The 19,064-nt window shown below is 42.3% G+C and overlaps 2 protein-coding genes and 1 long non-coding RNA gene across 5 annotated transcripts in view; 2 read left to right on the top strand and 1 right to left on the bottom strand.

Annotated features, from left to right (window-relative positions):
- Positions 1 to 6,468, top strand: part of rabepk (Rab9 effector protein with kelch motifs) — a 54,683-nt gene extending 48,215 nt beyond the window's left edge. For 2 of the 3 annotated variants that reach the window (XM_020465929.2, XM_020465928.2), the window contains exons 7-8: positions 3,243 to 3,392; positions 6,107 to 6,468. In XM_020465929.2, coding sequence (XP_020321518.1) covers positions 3,243 to 3,392; positions 6,107 to 6,336 — 380 coding nt within the window. In that variant the 3' untranslated portion in view covers positions 6,337 to 6,468. The remainder of the gene's footprint in view (positions 1 to 3,242; positions 3,393 to 6,106) is intronic. The other variant, XM_020465930.2, reaches the window with a different exon arrangement.
- Positions 6,469 to 7,063: 595 nt separating this feature from the next.
- Positions 7,064 to 11,230, bottom strand: hspa5 (heat shock protein 5). Its single transcript, XM_020465927.2, has 8 exons — positions 11,045 to 11,230; positions 10,161 to 10,311; positions 9,797 to 10,028; positions 9,393 to 9,643; positions 8,876 to 9,266; positions 8,510 to 8,747; positions 8,125 to 8,292; positions 7,064 to 8,008 (listed from the first exon to the last, which is right to left on the bottom strand). Exons 2-8 carry the CDS (start codon positions 10,274 to 10,276, stop codon positions 7,428 to 7,430), a joined length of 1,977 nt encoding a protein of 658 aa, XP_020321516.1. The 5' UTR covers positions 10,277 to 10,311; positions 11,045 to 11,230; the 3' UTR covers positions 7,064 to 7,427.
- Positions 11,231 to 11,810: 580 nt separating this feature from the next.
- Positions 11,811 to 17,980, top strand: LOC116358240 (uncharacterized). The gene is made up of 4 exons (XR_004206114.1): positions 11,811 to 12,544; positions 14,538 to 14,648; positions 14,973 to 15,553; positions 16,611 to 17,980. It is a non-coding gene; the product is annotated as an uncharacterized LOC116358240 (long non-coding RNA).
- Positions 17,981 to 19,064: the final 1,084 nt, after the last annotated feature.

The following is a 19,064-nucleotide window of genomic DNA, read 5'->3' as shown; positions in this document are numbered from 1 at the left end:
TGTGTCATCCGCATAGCAGTGAAAGTTTACATTATGTTTTCGAATAACATCCCCAAGAGGTAAAATATATAGTGAAAACAATAGTGGTCCTAAAACGGAACCTTGAGGAACACCGAAGTTTACAGTTGATTTGTCAGAGGACAAACCATTCACAGAGACAAACTGATATCTTTCCGACAGATAAGATCTAAACCAGGCCAGAACATGTCCGTGTAGACCAATTTGGGTTTCCAATCTCTCCAAAAGAATGTGGTATCAAAAGCAGCACTAAGGTCTAGGAGCACGAGGACAGATGCAGAGCCTCGGTCCGATGCCATTAAAATGTCATTTACCACCTTCACAAGTCTCAGTGCTATGATGGGGTCTAAAACCAGACTGAAGCATTTCGTATACATTGTTTGTCTTCAGGAAGGCAGTGAGTTGCTGCGAAGATTCGATATAGGCCGATAGTTTTTTATATTTTCTGGGTCAAGGTTTGGCTTTTTCAAGAGAGGCTTTATTACTGCCACTTTTAGTGAGTTTGGTACACATCCAGTGGATAGAGAGCCGTTTATTATGTTCAACATAGGAGGGCCAAGCACAGGAAGCAGCTCTTTCAGTAGTTTAGTTGGAATAGGGTCCAGTATGCAGCGTGAAGGTTTAGAGGCCATGATTATTTTCATCATTGTGTCAAGAGATATAGTACTAAAACACTTGAGCGTCTCTCTTGATCCTAGGTCCTGGCAGAGTTGTGCAGACTCAGGACAACTGAGGTTTGGAGGAATACGCAGGTTTAAAGAGGAGTCCGTAATTTGCTTTCTAATAATCATAATCTTTTCCTCAAAGAAGTTCATGAATTTATCACTGCTAAAGTGAAAGTCATCCTCTCTTGGGGAATGCTGCTTTTTAGTTAGCTTTGCGACAGTATCAAAAAGGAATTTCGGATTGTTCTTATTTTCCTCAATTAAGTTAGAAAAATAGGATGATCGAGCAGCAGTAAGGGCTCTTCGGTACTGCACGGTACCGTCCTTCCAAGCTAGTCGGAAGACTTCCAGTTTGGTGTGGCGCCATTTCCGTTCCAATTTTCTGGAAGCTTGCTTCAGAGCTCGGGTATTTTCTGTGTACCAGGGAGCTAGTTTCTTATGAGAATTTATTTTAGTTTTTATGGGTGCAACTGCATCTAGGGTATTGCGCAAGGTTAAATTGAGATCCTCAGTTAGGTGGTTAACTGATTTTTGTCCTCTGGCGTCCTTGGGTAGGCAGAGGGAGTCTGGAAGGGCATCAAGGAATCTTTGTGTTGTCTGTGAATTTATAGCACGACTTTTGATGTTCCTTGGTTGGGGTCTGAGCAGATTATTTGTTGCAATTGCAAACGTAATAAAATGGTGGTCCGATAGTCCAGGATTATGAGGAAAAACATTAAGATCCACCACATTTATTCCATGGGACAAAACTAGGTCCAGCGTATGACTGTGACAGTGAGTGGGTCCAGAGACATGTTGGACAAAACCCACTGAGTCGATGATGGCTCCGAAAGCCTTTTGGAGTGGGTCTGTGGACTTTTCCATGTGAATATTAAAGTCACCAAAGATTAGAATATTATCTGCTATGACTACAAGGTCCGATAGGAATTCAGGGAACTCAGTGAGAAACGCTGTATATGGCCCAGGAGGCCTGTAAACAGTAGCTATAAAAAGTGATTGAGTAGGCTGCATAGATTTCATGACTAGAAGCTCAAAAGACGAAAACGTCTTTTTTTTTTTTGTAAATTGAAATTTGCTATCGTAAATGTTAGCAACACCTCCGCCTTTGCGGGATGCACGGGGGATATGGTCACTAGTGTAGCCAGGAGGTGAGGCCTCATTTAAAACAGTAAATTCATCAGGCTTAAGCCATGTTTCAGTCAGGCCAATCACATCAAGATTATGATCAGTGATTAGTTCATTGACTATAATTGCCTTTGAAGTAAGGGATCTAACATTAAGTAGCCCTATTTTGAGATGTGAGGTATCATGATCTCTTTCAGTAATGACAGGAATGGAGGTGGTCTTTATCCTAGTGAGATTGCTAAGGCGAACACTGCCATGTTTAGTTTTGCCCAACCTAGGTCGAGGCACAGACACGGTCTCAATGGTTATAGCTGAGCTGACTACACTGACTCCACTTTGCTGGCAGGCTGGCTAACAGCCTGCTGCCTGGCCTGCACCCTATTTCATTGTGGAGCTAGAGGAGTTAGAGCCCTGTCTATGTTGGTAGATAAGATGAGAGCACCCCTCCAGCTAGGATGGAGTCCGTCACTCCTCAGCAGGTCAGGCTTGGTCCTGTTTGTGGGTGAGTCCCAGAAAGAGGGCCAATTATCTACAAATTCTAACTTTTGGGAGGGGCAGAAAACAGTTTTCAACCAGCGATTGAGTTGTGAGACTCTGCTGTAGAGCTCATCACTCCCCCTAACTGGGTGGGGGCCAGAGACAATTACTCGATGCCGACACATCTTTCTAGCTGATATGCACGCAGAAGCTATGTTGCGCTTGGTGATCTCTGACTGTTTCATCCTAACATCGTTGGTGCCGACGTGGATAACAATATCTCTATACTCTCTACACTCGCCAGTTTTAGCTTTAGCCAGCACCATCTTCAGATTAGCCTTAACGTCGTAATGAAGTCTACTTTGATGCTAATTAGCATTTTTGAATCAGAATAAATAGAGCTGAATATATTGATAAAAGTCAGCTCGATATTTACATGGTTAGCAAACTGCCACCAGGGTAAGCCTTCACAAGAAACAGCCCTATTTGATGTTTTTCTAAAATCCCTATGGGAAAAATGAATGGTGTAAAAACGATTGGAACCATTTCCCTGTTTGACCACTAGGTTTTATGGGTGTTATGACACCTCCACTATGGGGCTCTCTGGTGGAACAAACTTCCCCCTAAAGTCAGGAAAGCGAAGTCCCTGCCCATCTTCCAAAAACGTCTGAAACCCTACCTCTTTGAAGAGTATCTTAAATAACTTTCCCGACGCCCCTCTCCCTACAAAAAAGGCACTTCCTACTATCACTGATTTTGCTGATAAATAGTTTGTTGAGGGAAAATGTACTTGATACGATTGTGATGTTGTCTCACCTAGCTATCTTAAGATGAATGCACTAATTGGAAGTCTGCTAAATGACTCAAATGTAGTTCCAGTGAAATCTCTCATTCTATGTTGGCATGAGAAGTGGTATGGCTGGTCCTGTTAACTATTTGGTGCTACACTTTATCTAGGCAGTATGAAGTGGGAGAAGGTCCAAGCCAAAGGAGACATCCCCCCGGGGGTGGCTGCCCACTCGGCTGTGGCCCTCGGAAAGAACATCTACATCTTTGGAGGGATGACCCCAGAAGGGGCCAGCAATGCAATGTACAGATTTCAGTGTGGTGAGGCCAAAAAATATCTACTTTGGAATGTTTAATGAACGTGGTATTTATTCTGGATCCCCATTAGCTGCTGCCAAGGTCTGGCAAAATGAAGGCTGTTATACCATTTTAAAAACATTACAATGCATTCAAAACAGATTTCACAACACACTAAGTGCGTGCCCTCAGGCCCGTACTCCACTACCACATATATACAACACAAAATCCATGTGTATGTGTGTGTTTCGTGCGTATGTTATCATGTGTGTGTACATGTGCTGCCTCTATGTTTATGTTGCTTCACAGTCCCCGCTGTTCCATAAGGTGTAGTTTTGTCTGTTTTTTTTTCAATCTGATTATACTGCTTGCATCAGTTACCTGATGTGGAATAGAGTTCCATGTAGTCAAGCCTCTATGTAGTACTGTGTGCCTCCCACAGTCTGTTCTGGACAAGTAGTGATGAAGTCAATCTCTCCTCCACTTTGAGCCAAGAGAGATTGACATGCATATTATTAATATTTGCTCTCTGTACATCCTAGGGCCAGACGTGCTACCCTGTTCTGAGCCAATGGCAATTTCCTAAGTCCCTCTTTGTGGCACCTGACCACACGACTGAACAGTAGTACAGGTGCGACAAAACTATGGCCTGTAGGACCTGCCTTGTTGATAGTGCTGTTAAGACAGAGCAGCACTTTATTATGGACAGACTTCTTTCAATCTTAGTTACTGTTGTATTAATATATTTTGACCATGACAATCAACTTGCTCAATTTCCACATGATGTATTTCAAGATTTAGTTGAGGTCTAGGGCTTAGTGAATGATTTGTCCCAAATACAATGCTTTTAGTTTTTGAATTATTTAGGATGAACTTATTCCTTGCCACACATTCTGAAATGAACTGCAGCTCTTTGTTAAGTGTTGCAGGCATTTCAGTCGCTGTAGTAGCTGACGTGTATAGTGTTGAGTCATCCGGATACATAGAGACACTGGCTTTGCTCAATGCCAGTGGCATGTCATTTGTAAAGATTGAAAAAAGTAAGGGCCCTAGACAGCTGCCCCGGGGAATTCCTGATTCTTCCTGGATTATGTTGGAGAGGCTTCCATTAACCCCTCTAGGGTATGTGGGAGCATCCCGCCTGGCCAAAATCCAGTGAGATTGCAGAGCGCCAAATTCAAATACAGAAATACTCATTATAAAAATTCTGAAAAGATACAACTATTTTACATAGGTTTAAAGATTAACTTCTTGTGAATCCAACCACGGTGTCAGATTTTACAAATGCTTTACCGCGAAAGCATACCTTACAATTATTTGAGTACATAGCCCAGCAGACAAATCATTACAAACAGTAACAAACAGTAACCAGTAGAAGAGTTACACAAGTTAGAAATAGAGATCAAATTAATCACTTACCTTTGATGATCTTCATATGGTTGCACTCAGATGACATTCATTTATTCCATAAATGTTCCTTTTGTTTGATAAAGTCTCTCTTTATATCCGAAAACCTCTGTTTTGTTTGCGCGTTTTCTTCAGTAATCCACAGGCTCAAATGCAGTCACAACAGGCAGACAAAAAAAATCCAACATGTATCCTTAAAGTTCATAGAAACATGTCAAACGATGTTTAAATTCACTCCTCAGGTTGTTTTTAGCCTAAATAATCTATAATATTTCAACTGGACAAGAACGTTGTCAATATAAAAGGTAAATAAGAAAGGCACTCTCTCGGTCATGCGCATGAAAAAGCTCTGTGACACGGCAGGGTCCACTCATTCAGACTGCTTTTACTCCCTCATTTTTCAGAATACAAGCCTGAAACCATTTCTAAAGACTGTTGACATCTAGTGGAAGGCATTGGAACTGCAATTTGAGTCCTATGTCAATGGATACTGTAATGGCATTGAATAGAAAACTACAACAAACAAACATCCTACTTCCTGAATGGATTTTCTCAGGTTTTCACTGCCAAATTAGTTCTGTTATACTCCCAGACATTAATTTAAGTTTTGGAAACTTTCGAGTGTTTTCTATCCAAATCTACAAATTATATGCATATCCTATCTTCTGGGCCTGAGTAGAAGGCAGTTTAATTTGGGCACGCTTTTCATCCAAAATTCCAAATGCTGCCCCCTACCCTAGAGAAGTTAAAGAACACCCTCTGTGTTCTGTTAGATAGGTAACTCTTTATCCACAATGTAGCAGGGGGTGTAAAGCCATGACACATACATTTTTCCAGCAGCAGAATATGATCGATAATGTCAAAAGCCTCACTGAAGTCTAAACAAAACAACCCCCACAATCTTTCTATCAGCCAATCGTGTAAGTGCTGTGGTTGTTGAATGTTGAATTTGTTTACTGTATAATTGCATTGTATCTGGTCAAACACAAATTTTTCCAAAACTTTACTAAGTGTTGGTAACAGGCTGATTGGTCGGCTATTTGAGCCACTCAAAGGGCATTTTTATTCCAAGGTATTGGAATGTCTTTTGCCTACCTCCAGACCTGAGGGCACACACTTTCTAGTAGGCTTAAATTGAAGATATGGCAATATTGGCCGCAATTTTCCATCCAAGTTGTCTGTATATTGTGTCATGTTTCTATGTTCAGATGTAATAATTGCCACACAAGTCACTGTTGCATCTATCCTGGAGAGAATATTTACTGACAGCCATACTGTTTTGGGATACTAATGTACCTTGAGGATCTTGTTTCTCTTCTCATCCTGTGCAGACAAACAGCGCTGGACCCTGTTGAGGTTTGAAGGGAACATGCCACCCAACAGACTGGACCACTCCATGTGTGTCCTACCCTGGAGAGTAAGGCCTGAGCACACTAGTGGAGAGAGAGACCAGGCCCAGAGCTCCTCAGCGTCAGGGACCGTACAGCTGGCATTTGTGTTTGGAGGGATGGACACTCAGGGGGTCATACACAGTGACTGTGTTGTAACTGTCTTAACATGACCTTGATAGCTACTGCTCTGGGAAATACTGTGTATGTTTAACTATTGGTCAATAATTGTTGCAGTTCATTTTAGCACCACCTTTTTCAAATAAATCCAACCATTGTCATAAGCTGATCATGGATCAATTTTGGTTCAGTGCCAGTAGAGCTTAATTTACACCCCACATACATACGGAACTACAAGTAGCTATGCAAAATGGTGTTGCATGGCAGATGCACACAGGATTCTCCAACCCTGTTCCTGGAGAGCAACAGCCCTAATAATTTGCTGGAAAAACTGCACTTGGTTAAGTGTGGTTGGAGTGAAAATCTACAGGAAGGTATCTCTCCAGGAAGAGGGTTTGAGCCCTGCCATAGAGCGCTTAACATTTAGTCAACTGTGGGATGTTAAACTACATTAGCTGATCCCTCCTGAAGTCATATCCAATCGGTTTGTCGGGAGGGAAATCAGCAAATTGACTACTTCAAAATGGATAGCATGGGCAGTGCCATTGAGGCGGTCACAGATGGTATTATGGTGCAGACCCCCAATTTATACCTCACAGTTACATATGAATTTTAAACATGGAATAGTTTGGACATTTACACAAAATTAGTCGATGTTCTGTGGTCAGAGGCAATAGGACGTCTACCCGCTGCACACAGCCAACATCCGTTGTGGTGTCTCATTAACATATGATTACACAGGTGTAAATTGATGCAGAATAATATCAGAGACAAATCAAAGACATTTGTATCAAACATTTATTTCAATGTCTTTACAGTAGAAAGTAATTTCTACAATGACCAGATTCAATAAATAACTTGTTAACATTGCTTGTGAACATGTTACCCATTCACCCAGAAACCCCAGTCTAGCACCCACCCCACTAAACCCTCCCCCTAGAGAACTCCTTTTCAAACTGCCTGAGAACAGCAGCGAGCCTCGAACAGGCCGACTAGTATACCTCCGCCACTCAGCGAAGAGAACGTCCCTCACATTGAAACAATATTTCACAAGTCTTTCCAGCAGATTCATGGTTGCGTTTTTGCAGCCCCTTTTCTTAACATTTTATGTCCAATATGTACATCTGTGCCACTCCAGACAGCCTTACAACTCATCCTTGTCACCCTGATCTGCCTCTCCCTCTTCTTCTCCTCCCTCAGGCGGGGGTCCACCTGCACTTCCGTAAAGCTTGCTGACGATCGGCTGCACCACCTCTTCCAGCTCCTTCTTCTTTGCCTGGAAGTCCTCCAGCTCAGCCTCTTGGTGAGACTCCATCCACTCAATCTTCTCCTCTACTGCTTTCTCTATGGTTTCCTTGTCCTCGGCTGACAGCTTGCCGCCCAGCTTCTCCTTGTCGCCGATCTGGTTCTTGAGCGAGTAGGCATAGCTTTCAAGCTCGTTGCGGGCATCAATGCGCTCCTTCAACTTCTTGTCCTCGTCAGCGAATCGCTCAGCATCGTTGACCATGCGCTCAATGTCCTCGGGAGTCAGACGGTTCTGGTCATTGGTGATGGTGATCTTGTTCTTGTTGCCTGTTCCCTTGTCCTCAGCTGTGACGCGCAGGATGCCGTTGACATCAATCTCGAAGGTGACCTCGATCTGGGGCACACCACGAGGTGCGGGGGGGATGCCAGTCAGGTCGAAGGTTCCCAGCAGGTGGTTGTCTTTGGTCAGGGGACGCTCACCTGGATGAAGGAGAGAAGCAGAATGTTAAACAGATCCAATCTTGTCATTCTTTACTGTGTAAAACACCATTTATGGATGTAGCAACAAGGGGCAGCGATTAATCAAAGGAACATACCCTCGTAAACTTTGATGGTGACAGTGGGCTGGTTGTCAGAGGCGGTAGAGAAGATCTGGGACTTCTTGGTTGGCACCACAGTGTTTCTGGGGATCAGCTTGGTCATGACTCCTCCCACAGTCTCAATACCCAGGGTCAGGGGGCACACATCCAGAAGAACCAGGTCACCTGATGGACAAGACAGGAAACCATTAGTTGTGATCAAAATGTAACTGCTGTGATAAACATAATAGGAACAGCACTGATGTTTTATGACCTGTAGGTATCCATTGTTTGGTTTAAAATCTAACCAACATTTCCTTATGTATAAATAATGAAATATGAAGATACCTCAGGGTATAGCCTTAGCATAGTGCATGGCGTAAGCACATGGACCAAGACCCACCTGTGTCCTCCTCTCCAGACAGCACTCCAGCCTGCACGGCAGCTCCATAGGCCACAGCCTCGTCAGGGTTTATGCCCCTAGAGGGCTCCTTGCCATTGAAGAATTCCTTCACCAGCTGCTGGACCTTGGGGATACGGGTAGAGCCACCCACCAAGACAATCTCGTCAATGTCGGTCTTCTTCAAGTCAGAGTCCTCCATCACCTTCTGCACGGGCTTCATGGTGGAACGGAACAGGTCCTGATAGACAAGTAATACAAATGGCAAATTAAAAGAGGTTCCATGAATGCATTTTCAATTTGAATTGGATGTTCCAAGATCAATGGGCCAGCAGTGTCACTGTTTTATGGTCATTAGAACCAACTTACCATGTTGAGCTCCTCAAACTTGGCACGGGTCAGGGTCTCTGAGAAGTCCTCTCCGTCGAAGAAGGACTCAATCTCAATGCGAGCCTGGTGCTGGGCAGACAGGCCTCTCTTGGCCTTCTCCACCTCACGACGCAGCTTCTGCACAGCACGGTTGTCCTTGCGCACGTCCTTACCGGTCTTCTTCTTGTACAGCTTGATGAAGTGCTCCATGACACGCTGGTCAAAGTCCTCTCCTCCCAAGTGGGTGTCGCCGTTGGTGGCGACTACCTCAAACACGCCGTTGTCGATGGTCAGGAGGGAAACATCAAAGGTGCCGCCGCCCAGGTCGAACACCAGGATGTTCTTCTCACCGTCCTTCTTGTCCAGGCCGTAGGCGATGGCAGCTGCAGTTCTGGAATAGAAGGGGTAAACAGATGTAACCAGCACGGTCTTGGCATATATTTGCAGTGATTTAAATATTGGGCCAGTCATTCTAATGTTGATTCAGTTTCTGCATTGTGAAGACCAACACACTTACGGTTCGTTGATGATCCTCATGACATTCAGGCCGGCGATGACTCCAGCATCCTTGGTGGCCTGACGCTGGGCGTCATTGAAGTAGGCGGGGACAGTGACCACAGCATGTGTCACTTTCTTTCCCAGGTAAGCCTCGGCGGTTTCCTTCATCTTGGTGAGAACCATGGCAGAGATCTCCTCTGGAGCGAAGGTCTTGAGCTGACCTCCACCGATGTCCACCTGAATATGGGGCTTGCTCTTCTTCTCGATAACCTAGAAGATTTAAGTAATCACCATTAAGCATTTCTCCTCTAAAAACAATTTCAGAGCTACTTTAGCATAGTTACATGCTGAATAAGTAGTATATTATTTGCATAGTGAGTGCTTCAGGAGATTAGGGCAGGGGGTGTGTTTGTTTGGGCTCACCTTGAAGGGGAAGTACTTGATGTCATGCTGTACAGCAGAATCAGTCCAGGCACGGCCAATCAGTCTCTTGGCATCAAAAACTGTGTTCTCGGGGTTGGAGGTGAGCTGGTTCTTGGCGGCGTCACCGATTAAACGCTCCCCCTCTGCGGTGAAGGCCACATAGGATGGAGTGATGCGGTTTCCCTGGTCGTTGGCAATGATCTCAACACGGCCATTCTTGAACACACCAACACTGGAAAAAAGGAAGCATATAGATGAGACCCATGGAAAGTGTCAACTATATCACATGATACGCTAGAGTCCTTTAGCCAAATGATTGGGAGTATGAGACCTAAGATTACATTTGCTATTGCAAAATGCTTACCAGGAATAGGTGGTCCCCAAGTCGATGCCAACCACGGTTCCCACACTTTCCCGCTTGTCTTCATCATCGGCAAAAACACTGCTGGCGACCAGCAGAACCACGCACAAAAGCCTCATCTCTATTCTGTGTCTGTTCACGCAACTCTGAAGTACTGTCAAAAAGAGAAAGTCAAGACACTATAAATGTTGTTGCCTAGTTCACGGTGTAGGCCTTTCATCCTTGTACATCAAACGGAACGAGTTAATTTGGCCCTCTGATGCAGACATGACGGTGCATACTGGTGTGTGTAGACTCCTAGGCCAGACCGAGGGTAGCCCACATGCTAACAAACTTAGCATGTGGGTTAATGGGTGGCGCACAAGACTACCGGTAATAAATGTGCCCAAATGAAGCCAACATTACATTTGGTAATTAAAACATTTGGCGATGTTTTGTTTAAAATAAAAAAAAAGGAAAAAAAACTTTTAAAAAATACGAATATCTAGTGGTTGGCTAGCTAACATCGCCATATAATAGGGATTTAAACTAGAGCTAGTGGTTAGTTAGCTGCTGATGCTTGACCAATTGGAGACACCGGTTTCAAAAGGCGTGCAAGCTAGCGAGGTAAATTAGCTACCAAACTGGCTGACCTTTTTCAAGCATGATGGCTAACGTTAACTAGCTGACGAAAGACAGACAATTTAAAAGGGTAGCTAAACTGTTGTTAAGCAATCTTCATGTTCAGATATAAATTAGTTAAATGGTCCATTTAATTTCTGGATAACCTGCTGGTCAGCTAGCCAATTTGAGTTAAACAGGAAACTAGCCCCCCCAAAAAAGCTCCCTTTGGCATTTATGTAAAATTGAATCTTTATTTTGAGCTAACTTGCGTTTAATTCACATACCTTTGTAAATAATTCGATGGAGTCTTCCTTTGGGGTTTATCTCAACGGAAGTTATTTGCTTCACAGCCTGTGTTCTTCAGAAACCCCTACGATTGTGAGTCTGTAAAATAATGTTTAATGAACGGTGCTCTCCGTATATAAGCCGTCACTTCTTCCCCATCGTGGAGGCTTCCCATTGGCCAGACAGCAGTTCGTTGGAACGCGTTCATTGGCAGCACCAGACATGCTGGCCGCTGCTGATTTGCACACGTTTGGTCAAGTGAACGTCATGATTCATGCTTTACTGTACGACGCTGATAGGTTAGGTGTCAATGTGTCAAGTCCCAATTACGTGAAATGCCGGTGTCATACAAAGAAATGTAGTTGGTGTATTGAATTGACAGTCATTTGGGGGTCATTTTCCAATTTCAGTACCACTGTAATCTAAATTGTACTACATTACAGTAAACCCAAACCTAATACTTGTGCAAGGGAAGTAGTGAACTAAAACCAGTGCCATATAGTGAATTGTATAACATGATGATGGTAGGCAAAAAAAAGGTAATCAAAGTTAGTTGTTACATCAGGTAAATTGTACATAAGGATCTGTGCTATCTGGAATCCTTGGGACGTTAGGGTCAGGCAGGGGTGAAAGTAGATTTAATTTATTTCCTGTATAGAATCTCATATGAGACCACGCCCTCCCCCCCATACCCGTTAACTAGAATAGTGTAAATAAGGGGTCGGAAATAGGTTCTTGCCTTGGGCCAATTATTTTCTCAACGTTCGGTTAACGGTAGGGGTTAGGATGTGGGGTGGTTGTGACGTCCCAAGGATCCCAATTAGCACGGACCCTGTTCTAAAAGATTTGTCTTCCTTTTCTACCGCATTAACCAATCAGCTGACTGTTTGCAGAGGCGGGGTAATCGCCGATAGCGGCGTTCCATTAGATAGCACAGCCACAAACTCAGAATTGGCCAAATCGTAAAAATGAATTAAACATTTAGTAAAATTGTATTTAAGGTGAGGCATAAGGTAGTGTGGTAAGTTTAGAGTTAAGAATAGAGTTAGGTTTAAAATCACATTTTAAGCAGATAAATTGTAGAAATAGGCTAGGTTTATTACTTTGTGGCTGTGGTAACTAGTGACGACCCTGATATCGTCAATTTGTTGTGCTCACCACTTGTGTAAACAACCGTTACAATCTGTTTAACAGTAGCTGCCTATCTTCTGTTAAATTGCAACGAAACCGTTTATCAGGTGACATACAGTTTACGTTATCTTTATCAGCATACGACGGCACAGCTAGCCAGCTCACCAAGGATTTCTAGGCTAGTTTTGTGTACTTTTGATAACCGTAGACCTGTATCATATATCCTTTTTTATCATCGTGGTAGCGCTACGTTCATCCACGAGCGCCTTTGTATGTCAAGTGAGTAAGGGGCTTTGGTCAACTGATGTCCACTCGTGATTCTGCGAGGGTTCGATCACTGGGAAAAGGATACAACTTGCATCAACAAGGTATTCTAAAAGTAAAGTGTCAGCCTATTTCTGATGTCAATGTCATTGTTAGTAACTAAATGAGCTAACATTACACAACAGTGTACATTGCCCTCTTTCTAGACGTCCTATCTAAACTGTTTGTTAAGAAAATGTTTGAGAAGTCTTGTAGTGTTAAATCCTGGGGGTATCGTATCATGCCTCAAACCATACAGTAGCAGTCAAAAGTTTGAATAATAGTCAAGACATCAAAACTATGAAATAACACATATGGAATCATGTAACCAAAAAAGTGTTAAACAAATCAAAATATATTTTATATTTGAGATCCTTCAAAGTAGCTACCCTTTGCCTTGACAGCTTAATTTCTTTTTATATATTTCACCTTTATTTAACCAGGTAGGCTAGTTGAGAACAAGTTCTCATTTACAACCACGACCTGGCCAGGATAAAGCAAAGCAGTGCGACACAAACAACAAAACAGAGTTACACATGGAATAAACAAACATACAGTCAGAAAAAAAAGTCTATATACAGTGTGTGCAAATGAGGTAAGATAGGGGATGTAAGGCAATACATAGGCCATAGTGGCAAAATAATTACAATTTAGCAATTAAACACTGGAGTGATAGATGTGCAGAAGATAAATGTGCAAGTAGTGATACTGGGGTGCAAAGGAGCAAAAATAAATAACAGTATTGGGATGAGGAAGTTGGGCTATTTACATATGGGCTATGTACAGGTGCAGTGATCTGTGAGCTGCTCTGACAGCTGGTGCTTAAAGTTAGTGAGGGAGATAAGGCAGCCAAAGTAGGAATAGGCTTTGGGGGTGACCAGTGAAATATACCTGCTGGAGCGCGTGCTACGGGTGGGTGCTGCTATAGTGACCAGTGAGCTGAGATAAGGCGGGGCTTTACCTAGCAAAGACTTTTAGATGACAGCTTTGCACACTCTTGGCATTATCTCAACCAGCTTCATGAGGTAGTCACCTGGAATGCATTTCAATTAACAGGTGTGCCTTGTTAATTTGTGGAATTTATTTCCTTCTTAATGTGTTTGAGCCAATCAGTTGTGTTGTGACAAGGTAGGGGTGGTATACAGAAGATAGCTCTATTTGGTAAAAGACCAAGTCCATATTATGGCAAGAACAGCTCAAATAATACAAGAGAAACGACAGTCCATCATTACTTTAAGACATGAATATCAGTCAATACGGAACATTTCAAGAGCTTTGAATTTTTCTTCAAGTGCAGTTGCAAAAACCATCAAGCGCAATGATGAAACTGGCTCTCATGAGGATCTGCTTCAGAGGATAAGGTCATTAGAGTTAACTGGACCTCAGATTGCAGCCCAAATAAATGCTTCACAGAATTCAAATAACAGACACATCTCAACATTAACTGTTCAGGGGAGACTGAGTGGATCAGGCCAAATTGCTGCAAAGAAACCACTACTAAAGGACACCAATAAGAAGAAGAGACTTGCTGGGGCCAACACACCTCCAGGCTGTATAAGGGCTATTTGACCAAGAAGGAGAGTGATGGAGTGCTGCATCAGATGACCTGGCCTCCACAATCACAATCACCCGACCTCAAACCAATTGAGATGGTTTGGGATGAGTTGGACTGCAGAGTGAATGAAAAGCAGCCAACAAATGCTCAGCATATGTGGGAACTCCTTCAAGGCTGTTGGAAAATCATTCCAGGTGACTACCTCATGAAGTGAGAGAATGCCAAGAGTGTGCATCAGCAAAGCATCCCCACACTGTTTTTATTCGTTTTTTTTTAACCTTTGTTTAACATTTGTTTGGGTTACTACATGATTCCATATGTGTTATTTCATAGTTTTGATGTCTTCACTATTATTCTACAATGTAGAAAATAGTAAAGGTCAAGAAAAACCCTTGAATGAGTAGGTGTGTCCAAACCTTTTGACTGCTATCATTATGAATGTTTTTACCTGTAACCAGTAACAACTTGTCTTTCATGTCCTCGCCTCATTCCCACTGTGTCAGCTGACAGAAGGCCTGACCGAGAATCCTCTATTCTGCAAGCTCCTGGTAACGCTGTCACAGCATGTGGACCGCCTCAGCCTTACTGTTACACTGAAGAGAGAGCTGGAGAAGGTATTACACACAAACAACTTATCATCTTCATGTGCTCAAAACTTTGCTCTCTCAAGCCTGATTGTAAGAATTAACCCATTACTATAAAGTACATGTCTCAGGACCGCATTTAAAGATTCTGGTGCATCCAAGAGTATTAATTTGTCCCTCTCATAATAATACAATTGTGGTTCTACTTTAAGCAATGACATAGTTGTTGTGTTATTACAGTACTAGAGTTGTTGTTGCTATTTAAGACCATGTTATGGACTTGGACTACTCTGTGTGTGGGTGCGTGTTGTGTGAATCGCTTTAAATGACTGAGATTATGTTGTTTTAATCCAGGCTGAGAGGGACCTGCAGACAGAGGTTTAATGGGCTGTGTTCAGAGAGGCTGTACAGGCTACTGCAGGAGATGATCCAGGAGCACTGTGTCAGAAAGCATCACTCCACTGTGCCTCCAGAGGACGACACTGTATAATACAGAACAGTACTCATTGCTCATTGCTGAATGGACTCTACTATATATAACTCTAGACTGCTCTATTCTCGTTGTGTGTCTGGCAGAGCAACACACAGTACACTTAGTACCATAATCCCTCTTTAAGGTTACACCTATTAATGCACAAATAATGTCTATAGGCCTAGATACAAGTAGATCATTGGGGAAGTAGTTTAACCACCCAAGTGAATTTGATTTCCGAAAGGTTACTTTTTGTTTACATTGATCATCCAAAGTACTGTATAATGTTAGAATAAACCTAAATCTTGTTTCCCCCTGGCAGTTTTATGAGACTGTGGAGCAGTGTCTGGTGGTGGCCTAGTGTGTCAGGTAGTTGGACCCTAGTGACACCACCAGCCAGGACCAACCTCCTGTCCTAGGACTGAGTCTCCAACAGGTGCTGTAGCTGATGCCACAAGAGGAGGTAGGTACACTTTGTCCGTGAGGCTGATACTTAAAGCACGAGTTCTTTTTATAACCAATTCAAAAAAAGATATTAAAATGGTATGTTATAGAAGGGTGCCGACACCTTTTGTGTGATTTCACATGTTTTTGAGAAACTTACCCCAAACAGCTAATCCTTTTCTCATCGTCGTTGTGTAGTAAGGGGGGCCCGGGGAAAAAAAAAGAACCAAGGCTCCAAAAACACCCAGATACGTAATTTTAGAAACAGCAAAGCTCTCAGTGTTGTGATGCAGGTCTTTAGATGTTGTATACATGAAATTGTGTCATTCTGAACTATATCCGCAATGTTATATAAATCACAAAAGGTGTCTGGACCCTTGAATAACATGCTAGTTACATAAAAATTGTGATTTGGTTGGAAAAAATGAAACTTCTTCTTTAAGATCCATTAGCACAAATTATACTGGCAGGTGCAGCGTGTGTTTAAAAATAAATAAATAAAAATATCCAGCAATTTTCAAATAATTCCCACGCACCGGCAACAACTAATCAAATCCAAGTTTATCGCTTGCCCAGGATGCAACAGGTGTAAAAATACAGTGAAACGCTATAAACTCTTCCTCTGCAATGCAGTGACAAGCCTTTTGTCTTATCACAGAGTGCTTTTCCTATTTATGTACAGTATCACACTCACACTGCTCTTCTAGAGCTCTGGTAACCCCTAGAGATCACTGAATAAACATGTTTTATTTCTTGGACTTCGCTAAACGCTATGTTTCGCTAAACAGGATATGTGGAAAATGAAACTAACTGCCCAGAGAATTAGAAATCTCTGGGAGATGTGTTTCCAGTCCTACTATCAGCCTGAATGGGGTAAAGAGACACCAGACTTTTACCAAAACGTAGATATGTAGCATAAATACGATTTTACATATGACAGTATGTGTGTGTCTTACTATGTAATGGACACCGAATGTCTTTAGCAAATGTGGCAGTATCTGGCTTTATGGTATAGCCGCTCACCTGCATGTGTGTGAATGGTGAAACATATACCACTCCTCTGCTTTCTTGGGCAGAGGGTGAGAGTGAAAGGCTGAAGAACATGAAGCTGTCTCGCTTGTCTGGCCTTCTGGAAAGTGAAAGGAAAAGAGCAGAGAGTCTGAAGGGGAAGAGCCGTGAGTGCCGCCCTGCTGCAAAAGCAGACTCCCTGCTACCTCTCTGTAAGAGACTCTCAACACTTGGTTTGATGTATTCTTAGGTTTGTCTCACGTGTTGCGACCTTCACTCACGATCAACGTGTTTTCTCCAGGAGCTGTTAGGATGCATTCAGATTCTCCAGTCACTTATCCTTGACCACAGGCTAAAAGCCCAGAAATAACTTGACAGGAAACAGTTTGAGTACTTTGAGGCCAAATGTGAGATCATCATGCAGAAGATCAGGTGTGATTAGCCCCTCCTGTTTACATCTACTCTACACTGGGCTCCTTCAGATGCAGTTGACTGTTAATGAGTGTGAGAAATTGGTATTTCATGCATGTCCATCAGCAATGTTCCGTTTTCGTGTATCTTTTACATTTCTTAAATATGTCTCTTCACAACAGAGGAGATATGTTGGAAATTCAGCTGGACACCTACACAGCAGACACAATGTCAGCCTATAGAATAACAAGGTGAGTCAAATGCTGCCCAGCAACTCAATGTCATTATCATATCAACCACTCTGGGGGCTCTCAACACCTACTCGTCATTCCCACTCATGTTGTTCTTTTTGGCAGCTTTGTTCATCTACTATGCCTTTCCTTGCCTAAACATCAGACTGTTACCATGGTTACTACATGAATATCAGTCTAAAAGAAGTCGCTGTAAAAAAGACTCATTAGTCTTTACAAGGTAGAATATTAAATAAAATTATATTTACACTTACTTTACCGGTTGTACATGCTGTCGGTCCTTTTGGCGGTAGGTGGAGATAGGGTATCCACAGGAAAGCGCTGTTTACCAGACTTTTTGCGGTGCCAATAGGTTCTGTCACTTGTATTTTCAATCTGTTGACACATTGCACTTGATGACCGAAGCACATTTCCTGGCAATCAACTGTTAGTGTTTGCCATTTGTTTAGGCTCGCCAATATTGTGCAAGTCTTTGTCACGTGCAAATTGTAACAGGAATGAAAATGAAAACCGGAAATACAAACTATATACAGACATAGCCGTGGAAAGTAGTTTGGGGGTGCAGTGATTTATTAAATGTTTTATGCCAAGGGGGGAAAGATGAATTGCCCCCACTGAAGAAGTCTGTATCGATCCACTAATACAGGCTAGTAAAGGCCCAGTGCACTACTTTTGTCAAACTGTTTTAACTAAATGTATTTGAGTGTTTTCCAGCATTTGTAACTGATAATTATCTGTACAAAAGTTAATCTGCTAATAAAAATACTTGCTTTATATATGTTTTCCAGTTTCTTTAAATACTTTGCAAATGCAACTTATTTCTATATGAAAACTGAAATGGTCTATTCAATCTTTTTCAATTTTAGCAGACGCTCTTATCCAGAGAAACTTACAGTAGCGAGTGCATACATTTTCGTACTGGTCCGCCATGTGAATCGAACCCACATCCCTAACATTGAAACATTTCAAGACTCCAGCCACCCTTCTCATGGACTGTTCTCTCTGCTACCGCATGGTAAGCGGCAAGTCTAGGTCCAAAAGGTTTCTTAACAGCCTCTACCCCCTAGCCATAAGACTCCTGAACAGCTAATCAAAGGGCTGCCCAGGCCCCACTTTTGCACTGCTGCTACTCTCTATTTATTATCTATGCATAGGCACTTTAACTCTACCTTTATGTACATATTACCTTGACTAACCGGTGCCCTCGCACATTGACTCTGTACCGGTACCCCCTGTATATAGCCTCACTATTGTTATTTTACTGCTGCCGTTTAATTATTTGTTACTTTTATTTTTTATTTATTTTTACTTAACACTTTTCTTAACCAACAATACTTCAAGAAGTTTTAAGGGCTTGTAAGTAAGTGTTTCACTGTAAGGTCTACCTGTTGTATTTGTGGGCATGTGACAAAAATATTTTTTATTTTCTTATTTTTTTAATTTTTTTACATTGAAAGCACCATGCTCTACCAACTGAACCACATCACCATAAACCACTTACTGTCTCAATGTACTCAATTATTGTATTGTATATTGTTTTTCTTCATGGTGATGGAGACGACAGGTACAAACCTAGATGACCAGCTTCTGTACCATACAGTAATGCACCTTTCACATTAAGTGGTTTGTAAGGGTGGAAAATTAATAATGCATCAAATTAGTTTGATGTGGATGTGTTGTCTTTGCCCATACCTTTGCACATTTTGATGTAAATGTTTGAGGACAGGGTTTTGTTGTTACTGGATGGATTCCATTAGAATGACAATTGCAGACGAAGGGACGGGGCAACAACTCTTACAATTCCAACTATTGAATCCTGCAAGATACTGTTCTTAATAATAAAGTGGAGATGCTGAAAAA

The sequence above is a fragment of the Oncorhynchus kisutch genome, linkage group LG29, assembly GCF_002021735.2.
Source record: "Oncorhynchus kisutch isolate 150728-3 linkage group LG29, Okis_V2, whole genome shotgun sequence".
Classification (NCBI taxonomy): Eukaryota; Metazoa; Chordata; class Actinopteri; order Salmoniformes; family Salmonidae; genus Oncorhynchus; species Oncorhynchus kisutch.
This window is presented reverse-complemented; position numbering and strand designations above follow the sequence as displayed.